Below are 27,878 nucleotides of genomic sequence, written 5' to 3'. Positions count from 1 at the left end.
TGGATAGGCGGGGACTTTCTTTCATGGTAGCGTGGGGGGGGGGGCGGGGGTGTTGAGGGGTGACCTTATCGAGATTTATAAAATTATGAGAGGTAAACATAAGGTAGAACGGTAGGTATCTTTTCCCTTGGGTTGGGGGGGGGGGGGCATCAGACTTGAGGGCATTTTTTAAGATGAGAGGAAAAAAGATTTTTATAAAAAGCATTTTTTATTTTACACCAAGTGGTTGTGGAATGAATGTCCAGAGAAAGTCATGGTTGTGGGTACAGTTACACAGTATAAAAAAGCATTTAAATAAGGGACATGAGATAGCTTTGGCAAATAGAATTAAGGAGAATCCAAACGGTTTTTACAAATACATTAAGAACAAAAGGATAACTAGGGAGAGAATAGGACCCCTCAAAGATCAGCAAGGTGGCCTTTGTGTGGAGCCGCAGAAAATGGGGAGGGGGGGATACTAAATGAGTATTTTGTATCAGTATTTACTGTGGAAAAGGATATGGAAGATATAGACTGTAGAGAAATAGATGGTGACATCTTGCAAAATGTCCAGATTGCAGAGGAGGAAGTGCTGGATGTCTTGAAATGCATAAAGGTGGATAAATCCCCAGGACCTGATCAGGTGTACCCTAGAACTCTGTGGGAAGCTAGGGAAGTGATTGTTGGGCCTCTTGCTGAGATATTTGTATCATCGATAGTCACAGGTGAGGTGCCAGAAGACTGGAGGTTGGCAAACGTGGGAAGACTGGAGGTTGGCAAATGTGGTGCCACTGTTTTAAGAAGGGCGGTAAAGACAAGCCAGGGAACTATAGACCAATGAGCCTGACCTCGGTGGTGGGCAAGTTGCTGGAGGGAATCCTGAGGGACAGGATGTACGTGTATTTGGAAAGGCAAGGACTGATTAGGGATAGTCAACATGGCTTTGTGCATGGGAAATCATGTCTCACAAATTCGATTGAGTTTTTTGAAGAAATAATAAAGAGGATTGATGAGGGCAGAGCAGTAGATGTGATCTATATAGACTTCAGTAAGACTTTCGACAAAGTTCTCCATGGGAGACTGATTAGCAAGGTTAGTGGACAGCAAAGAGGGTTCCTCAGATTACAACAGGGTCTTGACTAGATGGGCCAATGGGCTGAGAAGTGGCAGATAGAGTTTAATTCAGATAAATGCGAGGTGCTGCCTTTTGGGAAAGCAAATCTTAGTAGGACTTATACACTTAATGGTAAGGTCCTAGGGAGTGTTGCTGAACAAAGAGACTTTGGAGTGCAAGTTCATAGCTCCTTGAAAATGAAGTCACAGGTAGATAAGATAGTGAAGAAGGCTTTTGGTATGCTTTCTTTTATTGGTCAGAGTATTGAGTACAGGAGTTGGGAGGTCATGTTGCGGCTGTACAGGACATTAGTTAGGCTACTGTTGGAATATTGCAATTCTGGTCTCATTCCTATCGGAAGGATGTTGTGAAACTTGAAAGGGTTCGGAAAAGATTTACAAGGATGTTGCCAGGGTTGGAGGATTTGAGCTATAGGGAGAGGATAAAGGGCTTATGCCCGAAATGTCGATTCTCCTGCTCCTCGAATGCTGCCTGACCAGCTGTGCTTTTCCAGCACTACACTCCTGACTCTGATCTCCAGCATCTGCAGGGGTGACCTTATAGAGGTTTATACAATCATGAGGGGCATGGATAGGGTAAATAGACAAGATCTTTTCCATGGGATGGGGAAGTCCAGAACTAGAGGGGCATAGGTTTAGGGTGAGAGGGGAAAAGATACAAAAGAGATCTGTGGGGGAACTTTTTTCACACAGAGGGTGATGCGTGTATGGAATGTGCTGCCAGAGGAAGTGGTGGAGGCTGGTACCATGACAACATTTAAAAGGCATCTGGATGAGTATATGAATAGGAAGGGTTTGGAGGGATATGAGCCAGATGCTGGCAGGCGGGACCAGATTGGGTTGGGATATGTGGTCGGCGTGGACAGGTTGGACCGAAGAGTCTGTTTCCATGCTGTACATCTCTGTGACTCTATACGGGCCAAGATTAGGCAGGTGGGACGAGTTCGGTTTGGAATTATGGTCTGGCTGCATCGAAGGGTCTGTTTCCGTGCTGTATGATGTTCTTCACCCTTCACCCTCATCTAACGCCTTCATAAGTCTGAAAGTGCAGTGCCCAGAGCTGGATGTAATATTCTAGTTGATTTTATTTATGAAGCCCTGGGTTCCAAATGTTTTATTAGCTGCTTTCTCATCTTGTCTTGATACCTTCAACCACTTGGTGCATATATAATCCCCTTTAGAATTGGCTTGGTTATAAAAGCTGACCTAGCTAGGCATCTAGCAAAGTTTTAAAATCTCTTACTTTATATCACTCCACCATTTCCTCTTGAAGTCTTATTGCTATCCTCATATTATGCATACTTAAAATTTCATTACTGACCACAAACTCTGTGATTGTGCCGATCACGTTCAGGTCTAGGACATGAACATGCGTCAAGATGGGAATCATTGGTGTTGAAGGAATGTCAATAGACTTTGGGCTCAAGGATTCAAATGGCAGCTGGTTGAACTTAACTTCATGGGTGGCACGGTGGCTCAGCGGTTAGCACCGCTGCCTCACGGTGCCAGGGAGCTGGGTTCGATTCCAGCCTCGGGCGACTATCTGTGTGGACCTTGCACATTCTCCCTGTGTCTGTGTGGGTTTCCTCCCACAGTTCAAAGATGTTCTGGTTAAGATTTGGCCATGCTATATTGTCCCGTAGTGCCCAGGGATGTGCAGGTTAGGGTGGGTTGGCCATGCTAAATTGTCCCGTAGTGTCCAGGAATGTGTAGGTTAGGTGCATTAGTCAGGAGAAATCTAGGGGAATGGGCCAGGGTGGGATACTCTTCGGAGGGTTGGTGTGGACTTGTTGGGCCAAATGGCCCGTTTCCACACTGTAAGGATTCTGGGATTCTTTTAATAGACCTGGAATTGAAAGCAAATCTCAGTGACTGAGAAAATGATCATTGATTATTATAAAACCATATCTTGTTTACTAATATCCCTCGGGGAAGGAATCTACTGTCCTTACTCAGTCTGGCCTATATATGATCTCAGACCCACATCAATGTGGTTGAGTCTGAACCTCCCTCTACAATAAAAATGTAAGGAGCAGCAGCAAGAGTAGGCCATTCGGCCCATTGAGCCTGCACCATCATCCAATAAGATCAGGGCTGACCTTTTTATGAACCCAGCTCACCAAAATTACTTTATTATTCAAAAAAGCCTTCAAACCATTCAATGAGGTAGCCTCAACTGGGCGGGGATTCCCAACCCTCTGGGTGAAGAGGTTCCTCCTCAGCTCAGCCCTAAATCTGCTTTCCCCCCCCCCCCTTATTTTGAGGGTACGCCCCCCCTCGTTCTAGTTTCACCCTCCAGCGGGAACAACCTCCCTGCTTCGATACTTATCCAGGCCCTTCACCATTTTATAAGATGCCCCCACATTCACCTAAATTCTAGTCAGTCCCAGCTTACTCAATCTCTCCTCATAAGCCGAACCCCTCAACTCTGAGTGAATCTCCTCTGTGCCCCCCCCCCCCCCCTCCAATGCCAGTGGGTCCTCTCTGAAGAAAACTGTACACAGTACTCCCAGATGTGGCCTCACCATCACCCTGTACAGCTGCAGTATAACCTCCCTGTTTTTAAACTCCTTCTCTCTAGCGACGAAGGACAATATTCCACTTCCCTTCGTAATTACCTGCTGCATCTGCAAACCAATTGTCTGAGCGGGATAATGTGGTCAATTCTGGCCTTGCCATCCAATGAGGATAAAAGGGATTGGTCAGGATACAATCCTCTGTCGGTTCCCACCCCCTTCTGGTGTAAAAATCAACCATTCACCAGCACTCTTGCTTCCTACGGTGACATTTGGTAGATCAGCCTAATGTGTGTTGCTTTACCAGCAGCAATTTGGAAGTCCATATATACACCAACGCACTCTGTTGCCTCATCAAAGAAGAAACACAATCCAGTTCGGTGAAACAAATTTTGCCTTTAAGAGATCCAACTGGCTTTGCTCAATTTTCTCCTAAGTATTGAAGGATTGTGGATGTCACTGGCTGTGTCCTGGAGGAGGTGATGCTGAGCTGCAGTGATGGTCCACACTGCTCCCTGTCCCTCACTGCCCTGGGGGAGGTGATGCTGAGCTGCAGTGATGGTCCACACTGCTCCCTGTCCCTCACTGCCCTGGGGGAGGTGATGCTGAGCTGCAGTGATGGTCCACACTGCTCCCTGTCCCTCACTGTCCTGGGGGAGGTGATGCTGAGCTGCAGTGATGGTCCACACTGCTCCCTGTCCCTCACTGTCCTGGGGGAGGTGATGCTGAGCTGCAGTGATGGTCCACACTGCTCCCTGTCCCTCACTGCCCTGGAGGAGGTGATGCTGAGCTGCAGTGATGGTCCACACTGCTCCCTGTCCCTCACTGTCCTGGGGGAGGTGATGCTGAGCTGCAGTGATGGTCCACACTGCTCCCTGTCCCTCACTACCCTGGGGAGGTGATGCTGAGCTGCTGTGATGGTCCACACTGCTCCCTGTCCCTCACTACCCTGGGGGAGGTGATGCTGAGCTGCAGTGATGGTCCACACTGCTGTTAGGGAGGGAGTTCCAGATTCCACATTTTGTCTGAGGAAATTATGTCCTGGGATACCCTTTCTCCCAGTTTTCCCATCATGAAGTTAAGCCGACTGGCCCCGTTGCTGCATTTTTCCTTACATTATTTGTTGTTTTGATCGTGGGTGTACATGTGCAGTTCTCCAGTCCTGAGGCACGACTGCTGCTCCGAGGAGGATTTGAATATTGCAGACGCTCTCTGTACAATTTGAATTCTTCGGACACCTCAGATGCATCTCACTGGTTCTTGGTCACCTTCAGGAGTGGCACGGTGCCTCAGTGGTTAGCATCGCTGCCTTTCAACGCCTGGTTTGATTCCACTCTCAGGCACCCATCTGTGTGGAGTTTGTGCATTCTCCCACTGTGTCTGCGCCTGGGTTTCCTCCGTGCAATCCACCCACAGTTCAAAGATGTGCAGGTTAGGGTTTATTCGGCCACGTTAAATTGCTCAGGGATGTGCAGGCTAGATGGCTTAGCCGTGGGAAATGCAGGGTTACTGGGAGGGATAGGGGAGGGGGAGTGGATCTGAGTGGGATGACTTCGGAGGGTCGATGTGCACTTGATGGGCCGAATGGCCTGCTTCTACACTGTAGCGATTTTAACCTTTCTACAAGTTTTCATTTTAATCTTTGTGCCCATTCAATCTCTCAACCATGACTTGAGTAGTGAAAACAGTTGAAAATTGATCATTTAACAACTCAGCCACAGTCTTTGACTCTGCGATAGTTTTCAATTTTGTTCTTTAATGGCTCCAACTGCTCCTTTTAACCATCTTCTAACTATTTATTTCTCTCTAGCAGACGTTTGGATTGTTTATGATGCTAGTGACCAGGGTATATAGAAACGTATAAAATTGGAGCAAGTGTAGGTCACGCATGCCTTTAAATCTGCTTCAGCATTCACTATGATCATGGCTAAACATTCAACTTAGTAGCCTGTTCCTGCTTGTCTCCCATATCCTTCAATCCCTTAATCCCACCTGCTGAATCCAAGTCCTTCCTGAAATAATGCAATGATTTGGTCTCGGCTGCGTTCGGATGTAGCGAATACTGTCCAGGTGAAGACATTTCTCCCCATCTCAGTCCTACCTTTGTATCCTTCAACTTTGACCGTCTGGTTATAGACTCCTTCCCCCCAACCCCCAGCACTGGGAACATCTCTCCCTGCACCTATCCTGTCTTCAAAGGGTTGGAGGGTCCAACGCTGAGGGAGTACCAGATGGGGTCTCATCAAAGCTGTGTATGCGAGATTCATAATCACAAGAGATTTACCAGGATGTTGCTGGGAGGGAACAGTGTTTTTAACTTATAAGGGGAGGCGGGGACCTTTTTCACTGGAGCGTAGGAGGTTTATAAAATAATGAGAGATTTAGAGAAGCTGAATCGCGGGTGTCTTTTCCCCTAGGGCGGGGGATTCCAAGACTAGGAGGCGTGTTTTTTAAGGTGAGAGGAAAATGATTTATAAAAGACATGAGGGGCAACTTTTTTTTTTAAACACAGGGAGTGGTTTGTGTGTGGAATGAGCTTGCAGAGCAAGTGTTGGATGAGAGTGCATGTTTAAAAGACATTTGGATAAATACATGAATAGGAAAGGGTTTGGAGGGATATGGATCAAGAGCAGGCTGGTGGGACTAGTTTAGTTTGGGGATTATGGTCGGCATGCACTGGTTGGGCCGAAGGGTTTGTTTCCGTGCTGGATAACTCTGATTCTAATTGTAGCAAGAGTCTGATATGAGAAAGTGTTCCTTTCTCAAGCATCCTCATTCAGCAAGTATGTAGCCATTGGAGTGAGGCATTCAGGAAGATTGTACATGTGTCTGTAATGTTGCCTGTCCGCGTCTTACCCCCGTCCCAAAATACTGTTGAAATTCTAGTCTGTGCTTCTGTTATCTCCCATCTCAGCTATTCCGTGTTCATCTGGTCTGGCCTCCTACCCTTCATCATCAACTCCACCTTGAAGGTGGAGTCACAGGTAGACAGGAAGGCGTTTGGTATGCTTTCCTTTATTGATTGAGTATAGGAATTGGGAGGGTCTGTTGCGGATGTACAGGACGTTGGTTAGGCCACTTTTGTGAATACTGCGTTCAATTCTGGTCTCCCTGCTGTAGGAAAGATATTGTTAAACTTGAAAAGGTGCAGAAAAGATGTTGCCAGGGTTGGAGGGTTTGATCTATAGGGGGAACCTGAATAGGCTGAGGCTATTTTCCCTGGAGCGTCGGAGGCTGAGGGGTGACCTTACAGACCTTTATCTAATCATGAGGGGCATGGATAGGATGAGTAGCCAAGGTCTTTTTCCCAGGGTAGGAGAGTTCAAAACTAGAGGGCATAGGTTTAAGGTGAGAGGGGAAAGATACAAAAGCGACCAAGGGGGCAACGTTTTCACACAGAAGGTGGTGCATGTATGGAATGAGCTGCCAGAGGAAGTGGTGAAGGCTGGCAAAATTATAACATTAAAAGATATCTGGATGGGGACATGAATAGGAAGGGTTTAGAGGGATATGGACCAAATGCTGGCAAATGAGATGAGATTTAGGATATTTGGTTGGCATAGAGTTGGACTGAAGGGTCTGTATCCATGTTGTACAATTGTGTTTTTGATGAGTTTACACAATCTTCCCCACATCCCAAATCCTATTCCTCCACTGTCTCCCCATACTCACTGATTTACACTGACTCTTGGTCTGGCTTTGTCTCAATTTTAACTTTCTCATCTCTTTTCACATTCACGTTAGGGTGTCTCACTAGGGCAGCATGGTGGACAACACGACCAATTATCCCCAGAGTCGTAACAAAACTTTAAAGGTTATGCAAGTACTGTACTCGCTTTTATACATTCCCCTACAGGCACAGACAGGGATTTAAAAACATTGGTGTGATGGACATAGGGAAAAACTGGGAGAGCAATTTACTGATTCCTTTTAGCAGGATTATGTATCTATACGTGAATATGTGATATATATTGAACTCAAATTTCACCATGTGTCATTTTGGGTTTTGAATCTGTGTTCCCAGAACATTAGATTATGAAGTCCATGATATTACCACTACATCATCTTCTCCCCTTGAAGATGTATCTCTTGCAGTAAGCTTGTCCTGACATATTTATTTTGTGTAACTTTGTGTCAAAAGGTTAAGTCATTGAGTCACAGAGACGTACAGCACGGAAACAACCCCTTCTGTCCAACTCATCCATGTCGACCAGATATCCCAACCCAATCTAGTCCCACCTGCCAGCACCCGGCCCATACCCCTCCAAACCCTTCCAAATCCAGATGTCTTTCAAATGTTGCAATTGTACCAGCCTCCACCACTCCCTCTGGCAGCTCATTCCATACAGGTACCAACCTCTGTGTGAAAAAGCTGCCCCCTAGATCTCTTTTATAGCTTTCCCCTCTCACCCTAAACCAATGCCCTCTAATTCTGGACTCCCCCACCCAAGGGAAGAGACTTTGTCGATTTACCCTGGCCATGCACCTCATGTTTTTATAAACCTCTATAAGGTCACCCCTCAGCCTCCCACACTCCAGGGAAAACAGCTCCAGCCTATTCAACCTCTCCCTATAGCTTATATCCTGTAACCCCAGCAACATCCTTGGAAAACCTTTCTGAACCTTTACAAGTTTCACTCCTGTGAAGCACCTTGTAGTGTTTTGCAACGTTGGGGCGAGATAGACATGGATTAAAAACAACAAACTACAGATGTTGGAAATCCGAAACAAGAACAGAGAGTGCTGGAGAAACTCAGCAGGCCTGGCTGCATCTGTGGAGAGAGAAACAGTTATCGTTTCGAGTCTAGTGACCCATTTGTCAGAGTGCAAACCTGCTACCAAGGGGTGTTGAGGGGGTAGGGTGCAACCAATAATGAATTCTGAAGAAGGGTCACTCAACCTGAAATGTTTACTCTGATTTCTCTCCACAGATGCTGCCAGACCTGCTGAACTTTCCCAGCAATTTCAGCTGTTGAACCTATACTTGGTTCCTGGTCTGGATCAGCAGTGGCTGATGGGATCGCTGTTCCTGGATCAGTAGTGGCTGATGGGAACTCTGTTCCTGGATCAGCAATGGTTGATGGGATCTCTGGTCCTGGATCAGTAGTGGCTGATGGGAACTCTGTTCCTGGATCAGCAATGGTTGATGGGATCTCTGTTCCTGGATCAGCAGTGGCTGATGGGAACTCTGTTCCTGGATCAGCAGTGGCTTATGGGATCTCTGTCTCTGGATCGGCAGTGGCTGATGGGAACTCTGTTCCTGGATCGGCAGTGGCTGATGGGATCTCTGTCTCTGGATCAGCAGTGGCTAATGGGATCTCTGTTCCTGGATCGGCAGTGGCTGATGGGATCTCTGTTCCTGGATCAGCAGTGGCTAATGGGATCTCTGTTCCTGGATCGGCAGTGGCTGATGGGAACTCTGGTCCTGGATCGGCAGTGGCTGATGGGAACTCTGGTCCTGGATCAGCAGTGGCTGATGGATCTCTGGTCCTGGATAGGCAGTGGCTGGTGGGATCTCTGTTCCTGGATATGCAGTTTCTGATGGAATCTCTGGTTCTAGATCAACCTCCTCAGTAGAGGTGTAAACCTCCAGATGTGGTCCAGAGGGAGTTTCTGGAGATTTGCCCTGCATCTCTGAACATGTCTCCTGACAAGTTGACTTCAGGAGTGCTCGTTGAATCATGCATTCTCACGATTAATTGTGTTTCCTCTCCCATTGTCTGTGCAAGAACCCGGTAAATGGGATCCGCCCTTTTTTTTAAACAGAATCCTGAATTCCAGTTGGGATTCCTGCGTGTACAGGGTGTAGTCAGTCAGTGGTGGTTGGTGGTGTGAGAGTGGAAGTTGCTGGGAGTATAGAAGCATTTGAAACTGATGTTGTACGCTACTGTGTGTAGTTCTGGTCACCCTGTCATAGGAAGGACATTATTAAACTGGAGCGGGTTCAGAAAAGATTTACCTGGATATTGATGGGAATGGAGGAATTTGAAACATAAAAATAGATTGGATAGGCTGGGATATTTTTCACTGGCGTGTAGAAGGTTGAGGAGTGACTTTTTAGAGGTTTATAAAATGATGAGGGGTGTAGATAAGATGAATAACAAGGATCTTTTCCCTAGAGTGGAGGGAGTTCAAAACTAGGGAGCATATTTTAGCAGAGAAGAACATTTTAAAAGGACAATGAGGGGCAACATGTTTTACACAGAGCAGTTCATGTGTGCAGTGAAATGCCAGAGGAAGTGGTGGATGCAGGTACAGGTAACCTTAAGAGACGTTTGGATTTAAAAGTTTATGAATGGGAAAAGTTTGGAGGGATATGGGCCAAGCCAGGCAGGTGGGACTAGTTTTAGTTTGGAATTATGGTCAGCATTGACTGATTGCACAGAAGGGTCTGTTTCCATGCTGTATGACTCTATGACTGATTTGGAGATGGTGGTGTTGGAATAGGGTGTACAAAGTTAAAAATCACACAATACCAGGTTATAGTCCAACAGGTTTAATTGGAAGCACACTAGCTTTCGGAGCGCTGCTCCTTCATCAGGTGGTTTGGAGTATAAGATTGTAAGACACAGAATTTATAGCACAAGGTTATAGTGTGATGCAACTGAAATTATACATTGAAAAAGCCCTGAATTGTTTGTTAAGTCTCTCATCTGTTAGAACTGAAACCAACATGGTCATTCTAAAAGATGACAGACTTAACAAACAATCCAGTTTTTTGCAATATATAATTTCAGTTGCATCACACTATAATCTTTTGCTCTAATTTCTGTGTCTTACTATACTCCACAACCACCTGATGAAGGAGCAGCGTTCCAAAGGTTAGTGCTTCCAAATAAACCTATTGGACTGTAACCTGGTATTGTGTGACTTTTAACTCTATGACTGTGTTTTTCATAACAGCCCTGAGAACAATGAACCAGGAGCACAGAGAAGGGGCAGTGAATCTGTAGCAGTATCAGTGAATCTTTGGCCTTATTAACAGAACCACGAGTACAATGGTCGTGTGCTCCCTCTGTGTAGATGTTAGAATTGAGACAATCCGCCCCATTGCTCTGGCAGTGGATTAGAAATTTACATTTCTCCAACAAATTTCACAATCAGAGAAGCTGCCATATCACTCCTCAGCCAATTAGGTACTTCTTAAAAGGATGCTCTGCTGTTCTATGGCAGGAAATGTAGCAGCCCGTTTTCTGCACTGTCAGATCCAACAAAAATGGCTCAGATCATTTGTTTTTTTAGGCAGTGGCTGATGGGATCTCTGTTCCTGGATCAGCAGCGGCTGGTGGGATCTCTGTTCTTGGATAGGAAATGGCTGATGGGAACTCTGTTCCTGGATATGCAGTGGCTGATGGGAACTCTGTTCCTGGATCAGCAGTGGCTGATGGGATCTCTGTTCCTGGATCAGCAGTGGCTGATGGGATCTCTGTTCCTGGATTGGCAGTGGCTGATGGGAACTCTGTTCCTGGATTAGCAGTGGCTGATGGGAATCTCTGTTCCTGGATTGGCAGTGGCTGATGGGAATCTCTGGTTCTAGATCAACCTCCACAGTAGAGGTGTAAACCTCCAGATGTGGTCCAGAGGGCATTTGTGGAGATTTGCTCCTGCATCTCTGAACATATCTCCTGACAAGTTGACTTCAGGAGGGTCAAAGATGCCAGTTGGGGGATAATTATTGGCAGGACACCAGGAAGAACACTCTCAGTTACACTTCATGAAGAACCACAGAACGTTTTGTCACCGAGAGACCAGATGCATTGTTGATTATCTCATCTGAAAGCAGCGCCTCTGACAGTTTTGCACTCCCTCAAGCCTGACCCATCTGGTGGTGCGGCACTTCTTTCGATCCGATCCCCGACGGTGCAGTGCTCCCTCAGAGCTGACCCCCTCAACAGCGCCAAAGCGCTTCCTCAGATTCGACCTACTACCTCGTGCCTACTCCATGTAGATACACAAATCCAATGGAAGAAGGATAGTTGGAGAGTGGGGTGTGTTAGCCAGACAGAAACAGGGGGAGACTGTCCATATACCTGAAAACAAGGTTGATCATTTTAAAGACTGAGGGTTTGCTGGACAGGAGGCACAAGACTGGTTTCGGGAGAACAGGATTTAGTGTGTCCAGAAAAGGACAGCAAGGGACTTCAGTTTGTAGCAATTACAAGGTGGGGATGTTTATTATTTCACGAGACATGGGTGTCAGTGGCAGGTCCAGCATTTGAATGGTTTGCTACTGGCATCAGAGGTGAGTTAAGAGACGATCACATTGCTGTGGGTCTGGAGTCACGTGTAGGCCAGACTGGGAAAGGCCAACCAGCTACCTTCTCTAAAACAGTGTTAGTGGACCAGATGGTTTTTATGACCATCAGAGAAGTTACCATGACAGCACCTGCCTCCCTTGGGAGGTTCTCCTGGCCAGTTTCGTGAGTCAGCTGATCTGGAGGAAGTCACTGAATCATACAGCACAGGGTGGCACGGTGACTCGGTGGTTAGCACTGCTGCCTCACAGCACCAGAGTCCCAGGTTCGATTCCAGCCTTGGACGACTGTCTGTGTGGAGTTGGCACATTCTCCCCGTGTCTGCGTGGGTTTCTTCCGGGTGCTCCCACTGTCCAAAGATGTGCAGGTCAGGGTGTGAATTGGCTAAATTGCCCATAGTGTTAGGTGCATTAGTGGTGTTGTGTGACTTCTGACTTTGTCCACCCCAGTCCAACACTAGCACCTCCCCATCATGCTGATAGGTTGAATCTGTATGTATCTTAGATTTAGATTCCCTACAGTGTGGAAACAGGCCCTTCGGCCCAACAAGTCCACACCGACCCTCCGAAGCGCAACCCACCCAGACCCATTCCCTGACATTTACCCCTTCACCTAACACCACGGGCAATTTAGCACGGCCAATTCACCAAACGTATACATTTTTGGACTGTGGGAGGAAACCGGAGCACCCGGAGGAAACCATCGCAGACACACGTGGAGAATGTGCAAACTCCACACAGAGAGTCGCCTGAGACGGGAATTGAACCCGGGTCTCTGGCGCTGTGAGGCAGCAGTGCTAACCACAATGCCGCCCATTATCGACCTAAGGTTTTAAAGAAATCTTTGTCCACAGGATTTGGACGTCCCTGGCTGGGCTATCTCTAATTACTCTGCATAACTTTGTGTACTCCTGCCATCCTTCAGGTGTGGGCAAGCCCCCACAGTGCTGCGGGGGGGAAGCTGTTCCAGGATTTTGACCCCACTGATGGAATGGCTGATACATTAGGATGGTGTGTGGGGCTCAGGGGAGAATTTTCAGGGTTGGTGTTCCCCTGTATCTACTGCCCTGGACAACTGCAGCCTCCCAGGAACATTTTTGATTTCTTTTTTGTCATTTTATTCCTTTTTTGGCATCCCTGGTTGGGCCTGGTTTAGATTAGATTAGATTCGCTACAGTATGGAAACAGGCCCTTCGGCCCAACAAGTCCACACCGACCCTCCGAAGAGTAACCCACCCAGACCCATTCCTCTCCCCTATATTTACTCCTGGCTGATGCACCTAACAGTACGGACAATTTATCACGGCCAATTCACCTGCCCGGCACATCTTTGGATTGTGGGAGGAAACCGGAGCACCCGGAGGAAACCCACGTAGACATGGGGAGAATATGCAAACTCCACACAGACAGTTGCCTGAGGCTGGAATAGAACCCTGGTACTGTGAGGCTGCAATGCTAACTACTGAGCCACCATGCCAGGTTATAGTTCCAACAGGTTTATTTGAAATCACAAGCTTTCGGAGTGCTGCTCCTTTGTCAGGAGATGTGAGAGAGAAACGCACGGGTACTGAACATTTAGATTGAGAGATAATGACAGCACGGGTACTGAACATTTAGATTGAGAGATAATGACAGCACGGGCACTGAACATTTAGATTGAGAGATAATAGCAGCACGGGTACTGAACATTTAGATTGAGAGATAATAGCAGCACGGGTACTGAACATTTAGATTGAGAGATAATGGCAGCTCGGACACTGAACATTTAGATTGAGAGATAATAGCAGCACGGGTACTGAACATTTAGATTGAGAGATAATGGCAGCCTATTTGCAAATTGTAGAGTCATAGAGTCCTACAGCACAGAAACAGAGCCCTAGTCCATGCCAACCAGTTATCCTAAATTAATCTAGTCCCATTTGCCAGCACTTGGCCCATATCTTTCCAAACCCTTCCTATTCATGTATCCATTCAGATGCCTGGTAATTGTACCAGCCTCCACCACTTCCTCTGGCAACTCATTCCATACACTCACCACCCTCTGCGTGAAAAAACTGCCCCTTTCAGTCTCTTTTAAATCTTTCCCCTCTCACCTTAAACCCTTGCCCTCTGGTTTTGGATTTCACTACCCTGGGGGAAAGACTTTGTCTATTTACCCTATCCATGCCCCTCATGATTTTATAAACCTTGATAAGGTCACCCCTCAGCCTCAGACGCTCCAGAGAAAACAGCCCCAGTCTATTCAGCCTCTCCCTGTACCTCTGACCCTGGCAACATCCTTTTCTGCACCCTTTCAAGTTTCATAACATCTTTCCTATAGCAGGGAGACCAGAATTGAATGCTGCATTCCAAAAGTAGCCTCATCAATGTCCTGCACAGCCACGTAACATTTGTCCTATTCAAAGACTTTTCCACTTGTGACCCCAGATCTTCCAGTCTCGATATGTCCTTTGATTACACACCCTCCAGCCACTGCACTGAGTTTATTTTAATTTGTGATTACAAAGTCCCCAGCAAAATTCCCTTTGCCCCTTCTCTGCTCTGATATGGGTAAGTTATACCAGTGGATTCTGCACCACGTCATCCAGTTGCTGACAAGAAAAAAACATCAGGCTTGGCTTGTGTAAGATATTAGTCATTGGATTTTTTTTTAGTTTCCTGTAGCTGGGAGGTATCAGGAAATTCCACAGTTAGTTCTTTTTTTTTCCCTTAGACTTATTGACCACTGTTAAGGAAATCACCATTGATTTTTTTTTGGTAAAAACAGATCTCCGCAAATTGTAAATAAGCAAGAATATTCGTATCGATTTCATCTGCTTTCCTTTCGACAATCAGTTTTCTTTGTTTAATCACTCCTCCTTTGCCAACCTGTTAGCCTCTATCTTTAATAGTTCTATATTACTCATTTTTGATTAGATTAGATTCCCTACACTATGAAAATAGACCCAACAAGTCCACAATGACCCTCTGAAGAGTAACCCACCCAGACCCATTCCCCTACCCTATATTTACCCCTGACTAATGCACCTAGCCTACACATCCCTGGACACAATGGGACAATTTAGCATGGCCAATCCACCCTCACCTGCACATCCCTGTTGCACACGACAGGATAATTTAGCATTGCCAATCCACCCTCACCTGCACATCCCTGGACATTACGGGACAATTTCCCATGGTCAATCCACCCTAACCTGGACATCCCTGAGCACTACGGGACAATTTAGCACAGCCAATCCACCCTAATCTACACATTTAGCATGGCCAATTCATCTGACCTGCACATCTTTGGACTGTGGGAGGAAACCAAAGCATCTGGAGGAAACCCATGCAAACATGGCGGGGAGGGAGGTGGAGGGGACGGAGAATATGCAAACTGCACACAGACAGTCGCCCGAGGTAGAAATTGAACTCTAGTCCCTGGCACCGTGAGGCAGCAGTGCTAACCACTGAGCCACTGTGCCGCCCCACTTCCAGCAGCCTACAACTGAAAGGCAACAATATTTTGCACGAACCTTGCTTAGCCTGCAGTAGTGTGCAATTCTGGCTTCTATGATCACGTCTCCAAGTGTACCAAGGGCAAAAAAAAACAGATGAGAATGATACCAGAACCAAAGGGTTTTGTCAGGAAAGATTGACTCGGCTACAGCTCTCTCCTCTTGTTAAGTGGAGAGTAAGAAGCGAACCTGATCGAGGTGTTTTGAAATTGAAAGGTGTTTTGGATTGAAAGTTGGTTGGCTGACAGGAAACAAAGAGTAGTGATAAACGGCTCCATTTAGAATGGCAGGCAGTGACCAGTGGGGTACCGCAGGGATCAGTGCTGGGACCGCAGCTTTTTACAATATATATTAATGATAAAGAAGATGGTATTAGTAATAACATTAGTAAATTTGCTGATGATACTAAGCTGGATGGTAGAGTGAAATGTGAGGAGGATGTTAGGAGATTACAGGGTGACCTGGACAGGTTAGGTGAGTGGTCAGATGCATGGCAGATGCAGTTTAATGTGGGTAAATGTATGGTTATCCACTTTGGTGGCAAGAACAGGAAGGCAGATTACTACCTAAATGGAATCAATTTAGGTAAAGGGGCAGTACAAAGAGATCTGAGTGTTCTTATACACCAGTCAATGAAAGTTAGCATGCAGGTACAGCAGGTAGTGAAGAAGGCTAATAGCATGCTGGCCTTCATAACAAGAGGGATTGAGTATAGAAGCAAAGAGGTTCTTCTGCAGCTGTACAGTGTCCTCGTGAGACCTGGAGTATTGTGTGCAGTTCTGGTCTCCAAATTTGAGGAAAGACATTCTGGCTATTGAGGGAGTGCAGCATAGGTTCACGGGGTCAATTCCTGGAATGGCGGGATTACCTTACACTGAAAGACTGGAGCGACTGAGCTTGTAATACCCTTGAGTTTAGAAGACTGAGAGGGGATCTGATTGAGACATATAAGATTATTAAAGGATTGGACACTCTGGAGGCAGGAAACATGTTTCCGCTGATGGGTGAGTGCCGAACCAGAGGACACAGCTTAAAAATACGGGGTAGACCATTTAGGACAGTGATGAGGAGAAACTCCTTCACCCAGAGAGTGGTGGCTGTGTGGAATACGCTGCCCCAGAGGGCAGTGGAGGCCCAGTCTCTGGATTCATTTAAGAAAGAGTTGGATAGAGGTCTCAAAGATAGTGGAATCAAGGGTTATGGAGATAAGGCAGGAACAGGATACTGATTAAGGATGATCAGCCATGATCATATTGAATGGTGGTGCAGGCTCAAAGGGCAGAATGGCCTACCCCTGCACCTATCGTCTATTGTTGTAAAATGATGAAAGGGTTTGATGTCGGGAGGATGCTTCCACTTGCAGTGGAACCTTGCCATGGCAACCTTGCCATGATGTCATAATGCTGCTCCTCACTGGGCATAAATAGCACCGCGTGGATGGAGTTAGTTAGAACAGAATAAGACAGATTACAGCAGGTAAGAGCAATAATACTTTGGTAAATCTATCTGGATTAGACGGTATGAGTTATAAAGAGAGGCTAGACAAACTCGGGTTGTTTTCTCTGAAGGCTGAGCGGAGACTTGATCGAAGTCTGTAAAACTACGAGAGGCATAGATAGGGTTGACGATCAGAATCTTTTCCCCAGAGTTGAAATGTCTAATACTGGAGAGCATGCATTTAAGGCGAGAGGGGGAAAGTTCAAAGGCGATGAGGGCAGGTTGTTTTTATTTACACAGAGGTGCCTGGAACACTTTGCCAAGGGTGTGGGGAGGCAGATACGATAGGGCCATTTAAGGGGCTTTTAGATAAGCTTATAAATATGCCCTAGGAAAGGAGGGATATGGATCATGGGCAAGCAGGAGGGATTTAGTTTAACTTGGTGTCACGTTCGGCACAACATTGCGGACGGTTCTATGTTGCGGTGATACAAATGAGCACATAGGTCTGAACACAGATAGATTAGACCTTATAAAAACCGAAAGAACTGCAGATGCTGTAAATCAGAAACTAAAAACCGAGGTTGTTGGAAAAGTTGGCTGCATTTGTGGAGAGCAATCAGAGTTAACACTTCGGGCCCTGTGACCTTTCTCCAAGTCAACATTTCGGGTGCAGTGACTATGAAAGATAGAAGGTGACAGTTCTGGAAGGGAGGAGTGAATGAGCGAAGAAAACTGATCGCTTAAAGGAAGGCAGATGAAAAGGTTCACCGGACCCAGAACTTTAACGTTGATTTCTCTTCACAGGTGCTGACAGACCTGCTGATCTTTTCCAGCAACGTCTGTTACAGAGTAGACCTTAGATAATCTAACTATCACAGTCTATGTATAAGTAACATGTAAAGCAGTATTTATACTGGTGTGACTTTAATGTCCAAACCTGAATACCGTTCTTGACTTTATCATCTTCTCTCCGTTTATAAAGAACCAAGAGTCCTGCTTTGGCATAAGAAGGGAGACCAGAATAATGGGCCAACAATATAAGGCAGCCTGTGAATTTCTCCAATTGGGGATTCGGGAGAAACATCTGGAGAATGTCAGACTTGCTCCCACAGGGAATGGTGAAAATGAATCGGAGTGATGCATTGAAGGGGGATGTTGGAGAAAGACAGAGAGAGAGGGGAACGTGGGGATGGAGAAAGTCATCATTTGCTGGTGGACCCTTGCAGACAAGGCTGACTCTCTTCCACTCTCTGGGCGGGTCCGTTTCGGGATAGCCCAAAGCAGCTTCCGCAGGCTCGGTTACACTTGGGGGCAGAAGGCAGTCGTGGGGAAGGGAGGGGTGAGTGTAGGAAAGTCTCATGCGACTCGAGGATGGTTTCTCGGCTGTCGACAACTCGAGGGACAGCCTGGAGTGTTTTTTGAGGTTAGAGAGCTGACCCAATCAGCAGGGTGTTCCTTCACACGTTACCCAATTGCCCTTCCTTCAAGACTTCGCCTCAGCACGGTGTTTGCACAACGTGCAATGATTACTCGCCTTCGAGCCTGGTCTGATCCCAAGGGCGGACCCCTGCCTTGGAGGTGAACTGAGCTTGTTGGAATCTGACCAGAGCACACCCATATTCAGGCTTACCTGACTGAAAGGAATGTAAACGTGTTGAACCTTGTCAAACCAGATGCTCACCAGATTACAGAACATATTTACGATGTGATCACCTCTGGTTTGGCTTCGCCTGGTTGGGTGCGTTTCTCTGCCTTCCATTTTGTTTTCTCAGAACATTTGCCCCAAAATGTATATTTCTAAAGCACCATAGCCTTTAAGAGTCATACACCATTGAAGACGTTATGACATTGACAGATGTTTTGCCGAGCACCGAAGGTATAAACAACATTTTCATTTTTTTAAACAATTGAAAATTGAGATTTGCAATGTAAAGCGCCACTTCCCCAACGTGCAGATAAAAAGAGGACAAAAAATAAACTGTATTTTTTGTCATTGAGTCCTGAGAAGATTTGTAGCTCAGGTTGAGGTTTCGGATGTCGGCTTGCTCGCTGAGCTGGGAGGTTCGTTTTCAGACGTTTTGTCACCAGACTAGGTAACATCTTCAGTGGGCCTCCAGATGAAGCCCAGAGGGTCACTGAAGATGTTAACTTAGTATGGTGACGAAACGTCTGGAAACGAACCTTTCAGCTCAGCGAGCAAACCTACATCCTTTTTTTTGTAACGTCAGGATGGCCCCAGATTGGTTTACGGTCAATAAAATGATTCTCTTGTCGTTGTGGTAATCATCCCATCATTAGCAGATGAGGATGACTCTCAGGATGAGATCGTAGATGATTGTACGGACCGATGCAGTGACTACAGGCTCTGTTGTACTTGGGGGCAGAAGGTGGTCATGGGAAGGGGACATTGATGTGACAGCACCCTCCTCTCGCCTAGCTTTGACTTCTCTCCTGACAGCCAGTCTCAAGTGCTCGACTCCTTCCCAGATGCTGCTCCTCCACTTCAGATAGTCCTGGGGCCACTGATTCCCAGGTGTCTGTGGGGGTGCCACACTTTGCCAGTGAGGCCTTGAGGTATATCCCTGAAGTGCTTCCTCTGACCACCTGGGGCTTGCCTGCCGTTTCGGATCTGTGAGTAGCGCATCAGCTCAGGCAGTCTTGTGTCAGTCATGGGGACAATGTGCCCAGCCCATCGCAGGTGATCGGCGGCGAGGGTGTCAGTGCCTCTGCTGGGGCGTTAGCCTGGTCAAGGGTGCTAGTGTTGGTGCGTGTGACTTGTTATAATGTGGGAATTGTGACCAGTAATTTTGAGACAGCAAGAAGAATCAGAATTAGGTGTTGATTCCCTTGGCTCAGGAGTAAATGTTGATCAAGACAAGGAAGAAACCACTGGTCCCAGCTTCCAACCAACCGTCCCCTACTATTGTTCTTTGAGGATCGGGGGGGACCAATGGGACCTTGCTGCAATGTCTTACCTGATTATGGCATCATTCGTCAATACAGCATTCCCTCCAGCACCAGGATCGTAGCCTTGACTTTGAGCTCAGGCCGTTGGACTGTGACTTGAACACATCCCCTTCTCAATCAGAGGTGACCCAGCCAAGGCTGAGATCAAGACAGGGAATATGCAGCAAAAGGAACAACTCTGCTCCTTAAACAGGAAGTCACGAAGGAGGTGATTTTACACTGGGGGAAGGTGGGCAGATGCACAAACACAGTACAAAGAATGATGAGGGTTGCACATCAACCCCCCTCATTTTCTTGGCTTCTAACGGCCAGGGTAGCACATGACAGGTCGCCCCCCCCATGAGTAAACTCTCTGCAAATTAAAGTGAGTGGGAGAGAAAGGTCTGTGAAAGAGACAGTGAGCTCCTTTCGCTTTGTAAATTTGCAGCACCTCAACTGGTTGGGTTTACTGTTGGTAAAAGGTTGCGCTTTGTGAATTAACATGTGATCTCCTCCAGTTTTCAAACATCAAAAGCAGCTGCCTATTGTTGGAAGGATGTGAAGGAACCCTGTTTACTGTCTTCAGTACTCCAGTTGAGAAGTGATTCTATTTTAAGGCCCCAGGGTGTGTTCCTTTTAATCCAAATAAAACCCTCCTATTTAACCTCTGCAGTGTTTTGCTCCTGCACCTTCCTACCTGCTCCCAGATCCTCTAAAACATTGGGGTTTCGCTTCACTATTAAACAATCCTTGTCCTTCCTCTTCCCGTTCTCAACGTTGGTTTGTGGAATGCTGAACACCCTCTCCATGGCAGATGGTGGAAATTAAATTTAATAAAGAATTTGGAATTAAAAGTCTAATGACAACTGTGAATCAATTGTCAATTGTCGGAAAAACTTATGTGGTTCACTAATGTCCTTTAGGGAAGGAAACTGCCGTCCTTACCTATAAGAAATAGGAGTGGAAGTTAGGCCGTTCGGCCCATCGGGTCCACTCTGCCATTCGATCATGGCTGATGGGCATTTCAAATCCACTTACCCGCACTCTCCCCGTAGCCCTTAATTCCCTGCGAGGTCAAGAATTTGTCAATCTCTGCCTGGAAGACATTTAACGTCCCGGCCTCCACTGCGCTCCGTGGCAATGTATTCCACACACCTACCACTCCGGCTGAAGAAACTTAACACAGAACAAAGAAAATTTACAGCCCAGGAACAGGCCCTTTGGCCCTCCAAGCCTCAGCTGATCCATATCTACTGTCTAAACCTGTCGCCCAATTCCTAAGCATCTGTATCCCTCTGCTCCCCACCTATTCATGCATCTGTCCAAACGAATCTACCGAGCCTGCCCTTTGCTGGCAATGCGTTCCAGGTACCTACCACCCTCTGTGTAACTTCTCCTCATTTCTGTTCTAAATTGACCCTCTAATTCTCAGGCTGTGCCCACGGGTCCTAGTCACCCCGCCTAATGGAAACAACTTCCCAGCGTCCTATTTTCTATTAGATCTCCCCTCAACCTTCTAAACTCTAATGAGTACAATCACAGGATCCTCAGCCATTCATCGTATGTTAGGCCGACCATTCCAGGGATCATCCGTGTGAGTGTCCGTGGACACGCTCCAGTGCCAGTGTGTCCTTCCTGAGTCTAGTTTCCCCGTGACTCCAGAATCTTATCTGCCCTCTGGGTAATTAGGGACGGCCAACAAAAGCTGGCCTTACCATGAATTTAAGAAAACCCTCCCATCGGCTCACTTTGGTTCCATAACCCAACAAAAAAAAACTATCCATCTCCGCTCTTAATCGAACCCATTTCATTCCAGCTTTTTGGAGTCAAAACAGGCAGGGCTGGAGAAATTCTGCAAGTCAGGTAGCATCGGTGGAGAGAGAAACAAAGTTGACACTTTTGAGTCCAATAGGACTCGTCTTCTAAACCTTTTGCATTATGGAAGGGGACGTTCCCGATTTCCACTCCCCATTGTGTGAGGAAATGTTTCCTGATATCATCCCTGAACACTGGCCCCCACCCCCTCCCCGCACTGCTCAAAGGTTTTATGTTAACTTGTCCCCTACACTAGAGGAAGTGGTATCTCACTACTCAGTGAGCACTTATGACTGATGCCAGAGAGAGACAGAGAGGGGGTGAGGGAGAAGGGGGGAGAGGGGGAGACGGAGAGAGATGGAGAGGGGGAGAGAGACGGAGGAGGGGAGGGGGAGAGACGGAGGGGAGGGGGAGAGACGGGGGGGGGGGGGAAGAGAGACGGAGACGGGGGGGGGGAGAAACGGAGAGAGGGGGAGAGAGACGGAGACGGGGGGAGAGATGGAGACAGAGAGAGAGAGAGAGAGAGACAGAGAGGGGGAGAGAGACAGACAGAGAGAGGGGGAGGGAGGGAGAGGGAGAGAGAGAGATGGGCAGCACGCTGAAAAAGTAGTTAGCACTGCTGCCTCACAGTGCCAGTGACCCAGGTTCAATTCCAGCCTTGGGTGACTGTTTGCGTGGAGTTTGCACATTCTCCCCGTGTCTGTGTGGATTTCCTCGGGGTGCTCAGGTTTCCTCCCACAGTCCAAAGATTTGCAGGTAAGGGTGAATTGGCCATGCTAAATTGCTCATAGTGTTAGGTGCACTAGTCATAGGGTCTGGGTGGGTGACTCTTTGGAGGGTCGGTGTGGACTTGTTGGGCCAAAAGGCCTATTTCCATACTGTAGGGGAATCCAATCCAAATCTAAAATTTGCAGTATCGAGCCTTCTAATTTGTATAGTCAGTAGCAGATAAAGCTGAATTGTGTGTCGGGTTGCCTGGGGAACTGGACTGTTAGGTGTGGCTGTTCAGTACATGCCCAGGTCCCCAGGTGAGCTGCAGTGATGTAAACAGCCTACAGTCTGTTCTGTAGCATAGCGCGAGGCTGCCTTTTCTGTTCGAGAGGAGCAAGTTGGGACACCTGGACGGTTTTGTCCTCTGTTGGGTCAGACAATAACTTAATTCCCAAGCTTGGTAAGCGCTGCGTGAAAACTACACCTGGTGGAGCGACTGAGTGCACGGTAACTTTACTCATAGGCTTTTGATGGACCAGTTCTAATTGTGAGGCATTGTATGGAAGGCGTCAAGTTACTTGGTGTGTTTTTTTTTAAATATAAAGGAACATATTGTAAATTTTAAATAGTGCTGCATTTATTAGTCCAATTTGTTGGTTCCTGTCTAGTGTTCTATAGAGTCAAACAGTGGAGAGAAGAGACCCTTCTGCCTATCCAGTCAAAAAAGGTCTACCCTTGTCCAGCTTTCCAGCGCTTGGTCTATAGCCCTGAGTTTTGAAATTTCAGGCACTTTTCAAAAGGTTTAAACTACCCTCCTTGACCCCCTTCCTCTTCAAGTACCATTCTTGCTTTTCAAATATTTTCCTCCTTTTCTCTCTCTCTCTCTCTCTCTCTCTCTCAATCCCGACATTACTGAAAACATCAATCAGACAAGCGTCTTTCTTCACTGGCATTCCTGAGTCACCACCACAGGAACGTATGCATATCTAGTAACGAGCAAAAACATGTTCTGTCGAGGACATGAAACCTCATGCCCTTCAGCAGAGAATCCTATCTAAGGGAAACAGCGCAAGAACTAACTCGGTCTGAGCTTCTCCCCGGCCTTGCCCTGCCCTTCAGCTCTCTACAGTTTGGGAAATTTGTTTCTCGTTGTTTGACTTTCTGTCTCTCGGCTGTGCCTTGGTAAATGGCACTGATGTCACTCTGGGGTTCAAGGATCCGCTCTGTAGAACCAAGCCCACCACCACCGCCTCCAACTCCCCATCCATGCCAGCGTACCCAGTGTTAACACCAGAGGGAGTGCCACATTGTTGCAGGTGCGTTTTTTTTTTGACTGCGCTGTTAAACCAAGGCCCTCACCCCACTCTCTCTCAGTTGCGCATAAGAGATCCCATGACAGTTGTAAAGAGGAGCAGCTGACGTCTCCCCGGTGCAGTGGGACCAATTCCTGAAGCCCGAAACGTCGATCCTCCTCCTCGGATGCTGTCCCTGACCTGCTGTACTTTTCCAGCACCACACTCTCCTCTCTGATCTCCAGCATCTGCAGTCCTCACTTTCTCCCGACATTTGTCTGTCGAGCAATGCGTTTTAAAAAAAGAGGTGATATGGGTGACTATGCATGACTGTGGGATCTTTCTGTGCCTGCCTGATTTCCTACACTGTACTTTCAAAACACTTTATTGTAATGTGTTTTCGGACATACTGGGGATCAAGAAAGGTGCTGTTTAAACATTCAATCTTTCCTGCTCATCAGGAGACCAGGACAGTCCTAAACCAGGTACTTTAGATAAACTGCATTTTATCCAACTTTACAGTTGGAGTGCTGCTGCTGGCCTTTCAATACAGATATGGGCGGCACGGTGGCACAGTGGTTAGCACTGCTGCCTCACAGCGCCTGTAGACCCGGGTTCAATTCCCGACTCAGGTGACTGACTGTGTGGAGTTTGCACATTCTCCCCGTGTCTGCGTGGGTTTCCTCCGGGTGCTCCGGTTTCCTCCCACAGTCCAAAGATGTGCGGGTCAGGTGAATTGGCCAAGCTAAATTGCCCGTAGAGTTAGGTAAGGGGTAAATGTAGGGGTATGGGTGGGTTGCGCTTCGGCGGGTCGGTGTGGACTTGTTGGGCCGAAGGGCCTGTTTCCACACTGTAAGTCTAATCTAATCTAATATTGCAGGACCATTGAGGTGGGGAAGGGTGGCAGATTTCAAGTGCAAACTGCCATCGAAATAAGGGAAATTGATATTTTATATTAATCTAAATAGCATGTCACGCCAGTTGGTGTTTGCACATTCTCCCTGTATCTGCGTGGGTTTCCTCCAGATGCTCCAGTTTCCCCTCTCAGTCCAAAGATGTGCAGGTTAGGGTGGATTGGCCATGGGAAATTGTCCCATAATGCCCAGGGATGTGCAGGTTAGGGTGGATTGGCCATGGGAAATTGTCCCATAATGCCCGGGGATGTGCAGGTTAGGGTGGATTGGCAATGGGAAATTGTCCCATAATGCCCAGGGATGTGCAGGTTAGGGTGGATTGGCCATGGGAAATTGTCCCATAATGCCCAGGGATGTGCAGGTTAGGGTGGGTTGGCCATGCTAAATTGTCCTGTAGTGCCCAGTGATGTGCAGGTTAGGGTGGAGTGGCCATGGGAAATTGTCCCTTGGTGTTCAGGGATGTGCAGGTTAGGGTGGATTGGCCATGCTAAATTGTCCCATAGTATCTAGGGATGTGCAGGTTAGGATGGATTGGCCATGGGAAATTGTCCCACAGGGCCCAGGGATGTGCAGGTTAGGGTGGATTGGCCATGCTAAATTGTCCCATAGTGCCCAGGGATGTGCAGGTTAGGGTGGATTGGCCATGCTAAATTGTCTCATAGTATCCAGGGATGTGCAGGTTAGGTTGGATTGGCTATGGGAAATTGTCCCTTGTTGTCCAGGGATGTGCAGGGTAGGATGGATTGGCCTTGCTAAATTGTCCCGTAATACCTAGGGATGTGCAGGTCAGGGTGAATTGGCCATGCTAAATTGTCCCATAGTGCCCAGGGATGTCCAGGTTAGGGTGGATTGGCCATGCTAAATTGTCCCATAGTGCCCAGGGATGTCCGGGTTATGGTGGATTGGCCATGAGAAATTGTCCCTTAGTGCCCAGTGATGTGCAGGTTAGGATGGATTGGCTATGGTAAATTGCCCACAGTTCCACGGATATGCAGGTTAGGTGGATTAGCTGTGGGGAATGCAGGTTTGCAGTGCTGTGGGTCTTCAGACTCGATGGGCTGAATAGCCTGCTTCCACATTATAGGGATTCTATGAAATGTGGTGTCGATTGACTGATTTGTCAACCGCCATTAAAGCCAATGTTCTCTTTATATCCACAACTTGGAAGATGATGAATTTTGGTTTTCAGATCTGTGCAGCAGAAAAAATAAATCGAGGAAATGTCGATACCCTAAAGAGAGGTGCTCCCGATATCATCACATCATAGCACGGGATCCATTGGCCCACCACTCTCTGGCTGAAGAAATGTCTCCGCATTTCTGTTCTGAATTGACTCCCTGTATATCTAAGGCTGTGTCCACGGGTCCTAGTCTCCCCGCCTAACGGAAACAATTTCTTAGCGTCCACCCTTTCCAAGCCATGTATTATCTTGTAAGTTTCAATTAAGTCTCCCCTTGATCTTCTAAACTCCAATGAATACAATCCCAGGATCCTGAGCCGTTCCTCGTATGTTAGACCAACCATTCCAGGGATCATCCGCGTGAATCTCCGCTGGACACGTTCCAGTGCCAATATGTCCTTCCTGAGGTGTGGGGATCAAAACTAGACACAGTACTCCAAATGGGGCTTACCGGGACGCTAAATGTCTTCAAGGCAGAGATTGATAGATTCTTGATGTCTTGACGAATTAAGGGCTACGGGGAGAATGCGGGTAAGTGGGGTTGAAATGCCCATCAGCCATTGAATGGCAGAGTGGACTCGATGGGCCGAATGGCCTTACTTCCATTCCTATGTCTTATGGTCTTATGTAAAGCTCTCTGACTCCATCATGTCTCCATTCACTTGAAGCATGGCACTCCATTTGAAACCTGCTCCTCTGCTAACCTCAGAACTTAATATTAACCCAGGCACATGTGCTTGAGGAACATGACATTTATACATTATGGTAAGTTGCTGAACAAAGAGACCATGGTTCATAGTTCCTTGAAAGTGGAGTCGCAGGTAGACAGGGTAGTGAAGAAGGTGTTAGGTATGCTTGCCTTCATTGGTCAATGCCCTTCAATCCTGCTCCACCATTTGATATGAATGTGCCCAATCTCATCTCGGCTTCAACTCTACTTTCCTGCCTGCTCCGCGTAACCCTTCAACTCATTACTTATTGCAAATCTGTCTCGTTCCTTTTTAAATTTATTCACTGTCCCAGCATCCACCACACTCTGGGGGAGTGAATTCCACAGATTCCTGACCCTTTGAGAGCAATAATTTCTCTTCTTCACGCTCAGTTCTGAGGAAAGGTCACTCAACCCGAAATGTTAACTCTGCTTTCTCTCTACAGATGCTGCCAGACCTGCTGAGCTTCTCCAGCAATTTTGTTTTGGTTTCTGATTTACAGAATCTTTCAGTTTGTACTTAACATCATTTCTACGTCTACTTTGCATCTTCTTGACTTTAGCATCTTATATACCTCAATTAGATCTCCTTTCATTCTTCCAAACTTTAGATAGTATAAGCTGCAAATGTGTTGCTGGTCAAAGCACAGCAGGCCAGGCAGCATCTCAGGAATAGAGAATTCGACGTTTCGAGCATAAGCCCTCCACCTCCTCCAGGATTTTCGCTTCCCCGGTCCCCAACGCCTTATTTTCACTATGGACATCCAGTCCCTGTACACCTCCATCCCCCATCACGAAGGACTCAAAGCCCTCCGCTTCTTCCTTTCCCGCCGTACCAACCAGTACCCTTCCACTGACACCCTCCTTCGACTGACTGAACTGGTCCTCACCCTGAATAACTTCTCTTTTCAATCCTCCCACTTCCTCCAAACTAAAGGAGTTGCCATGGGCACCCGCATGGGCCCCAGCTATGCCTGCCTCTTCGTAGGATATGTGGAACAGTCCATCTTCCGCAACTACACTGGCACCACCCCCCACCTTTTCCTCCGCTACATCGATGACTGTATCGGCGCTGCCTCGTGCTCCCACGAGGAGGTTGAACAGTTCATCAACTTTACTAACACCTTCCATCCTGACCTGAAATTCACCTGGACTGTCTCAGACTCCTCCCTCCCCTTCCTAGACCTTTCCATTTCTATCTCGGGCGACCGACTCAACACAGACATCTATTATAAACCGACTGACTCCCACAGCTACCTGGACTACACCTCCTCCCACCCTGCCACCTGCAAAAACGCCATCCCATATTCCCAATTCCTTCGTCTCCGCCGCATCTGCTCCCAGGTGGACCAGTTCCAACACCGCACAGCCCAGATGGCCTCCTCCTTCAAGGACTGCAAATTCCCCCCAGACGTGATCGACGATGCCCTCCACCGCATCTCCTCCACTTCCCGCTCCTCCGCCCTTGAGCCCCGCTCCTACAACCGCCAC

At 47.3% G+C, this 27,878-nt stretch overlaps 1 protein-coding gene across 4 annotated transcripts in view; it reads left to right on the top strand.

Annotated features, from left to right (window-relative positions):
* bnipl (BCL2 interacting protein like) overlaps positions 1-27,878 on the top strand; it is a 70,739-nt gene that overhangs the window by 2,126 nt on the left and 40,735 nt on the right. Inside the window, exon 1 of one of the 4 annotated variants that reach the window (XM_060820538.1) lies at positions 22,637-22,752. The exons of 1 other annotated variant lie outside the window; for it this stretch is intronic. Coding sequence is in view for 1 of the 3 variants with exons in the window: in XM_060820535.1 (XP_060676518.1) it covers positions 23,559-23,608 (50 nt within the window). In the remaining 2 variants the exon portion in view is untranslated. Of the gene's footprint in view, positions 1-22,636; positions 22,800-23,336; positions 23,609-27,878 lie in introns of those variants that run through there. 2 more of the 4 variants (XM_060820536.1, XM_060820535.1) reach the window with 2 other exon arrangements.

Source organism: Hemiscyllium ocellatum, chromosome 50 (genome assembly GCF_020745735.1).
Source record: "Hemiscyllium ocellatum isolate sHemOce1 chromosome 50, sHemOce1.pat.X.cur, whole genome shotgun sequence".
NCBI classification, from domain to species: domain Eukaryota; kingdom Metazoa; phylum Chordata; class Chondrichthyes; order Orectolobiformes; family Hemiscylliidae; genus Hemiscyllium; species Hemiscyllium ocellatum.
Note: the sequence above shows the minus strand (reverse complement) of the source record. Positions and strands in the feature narration are given on the sequence as shown.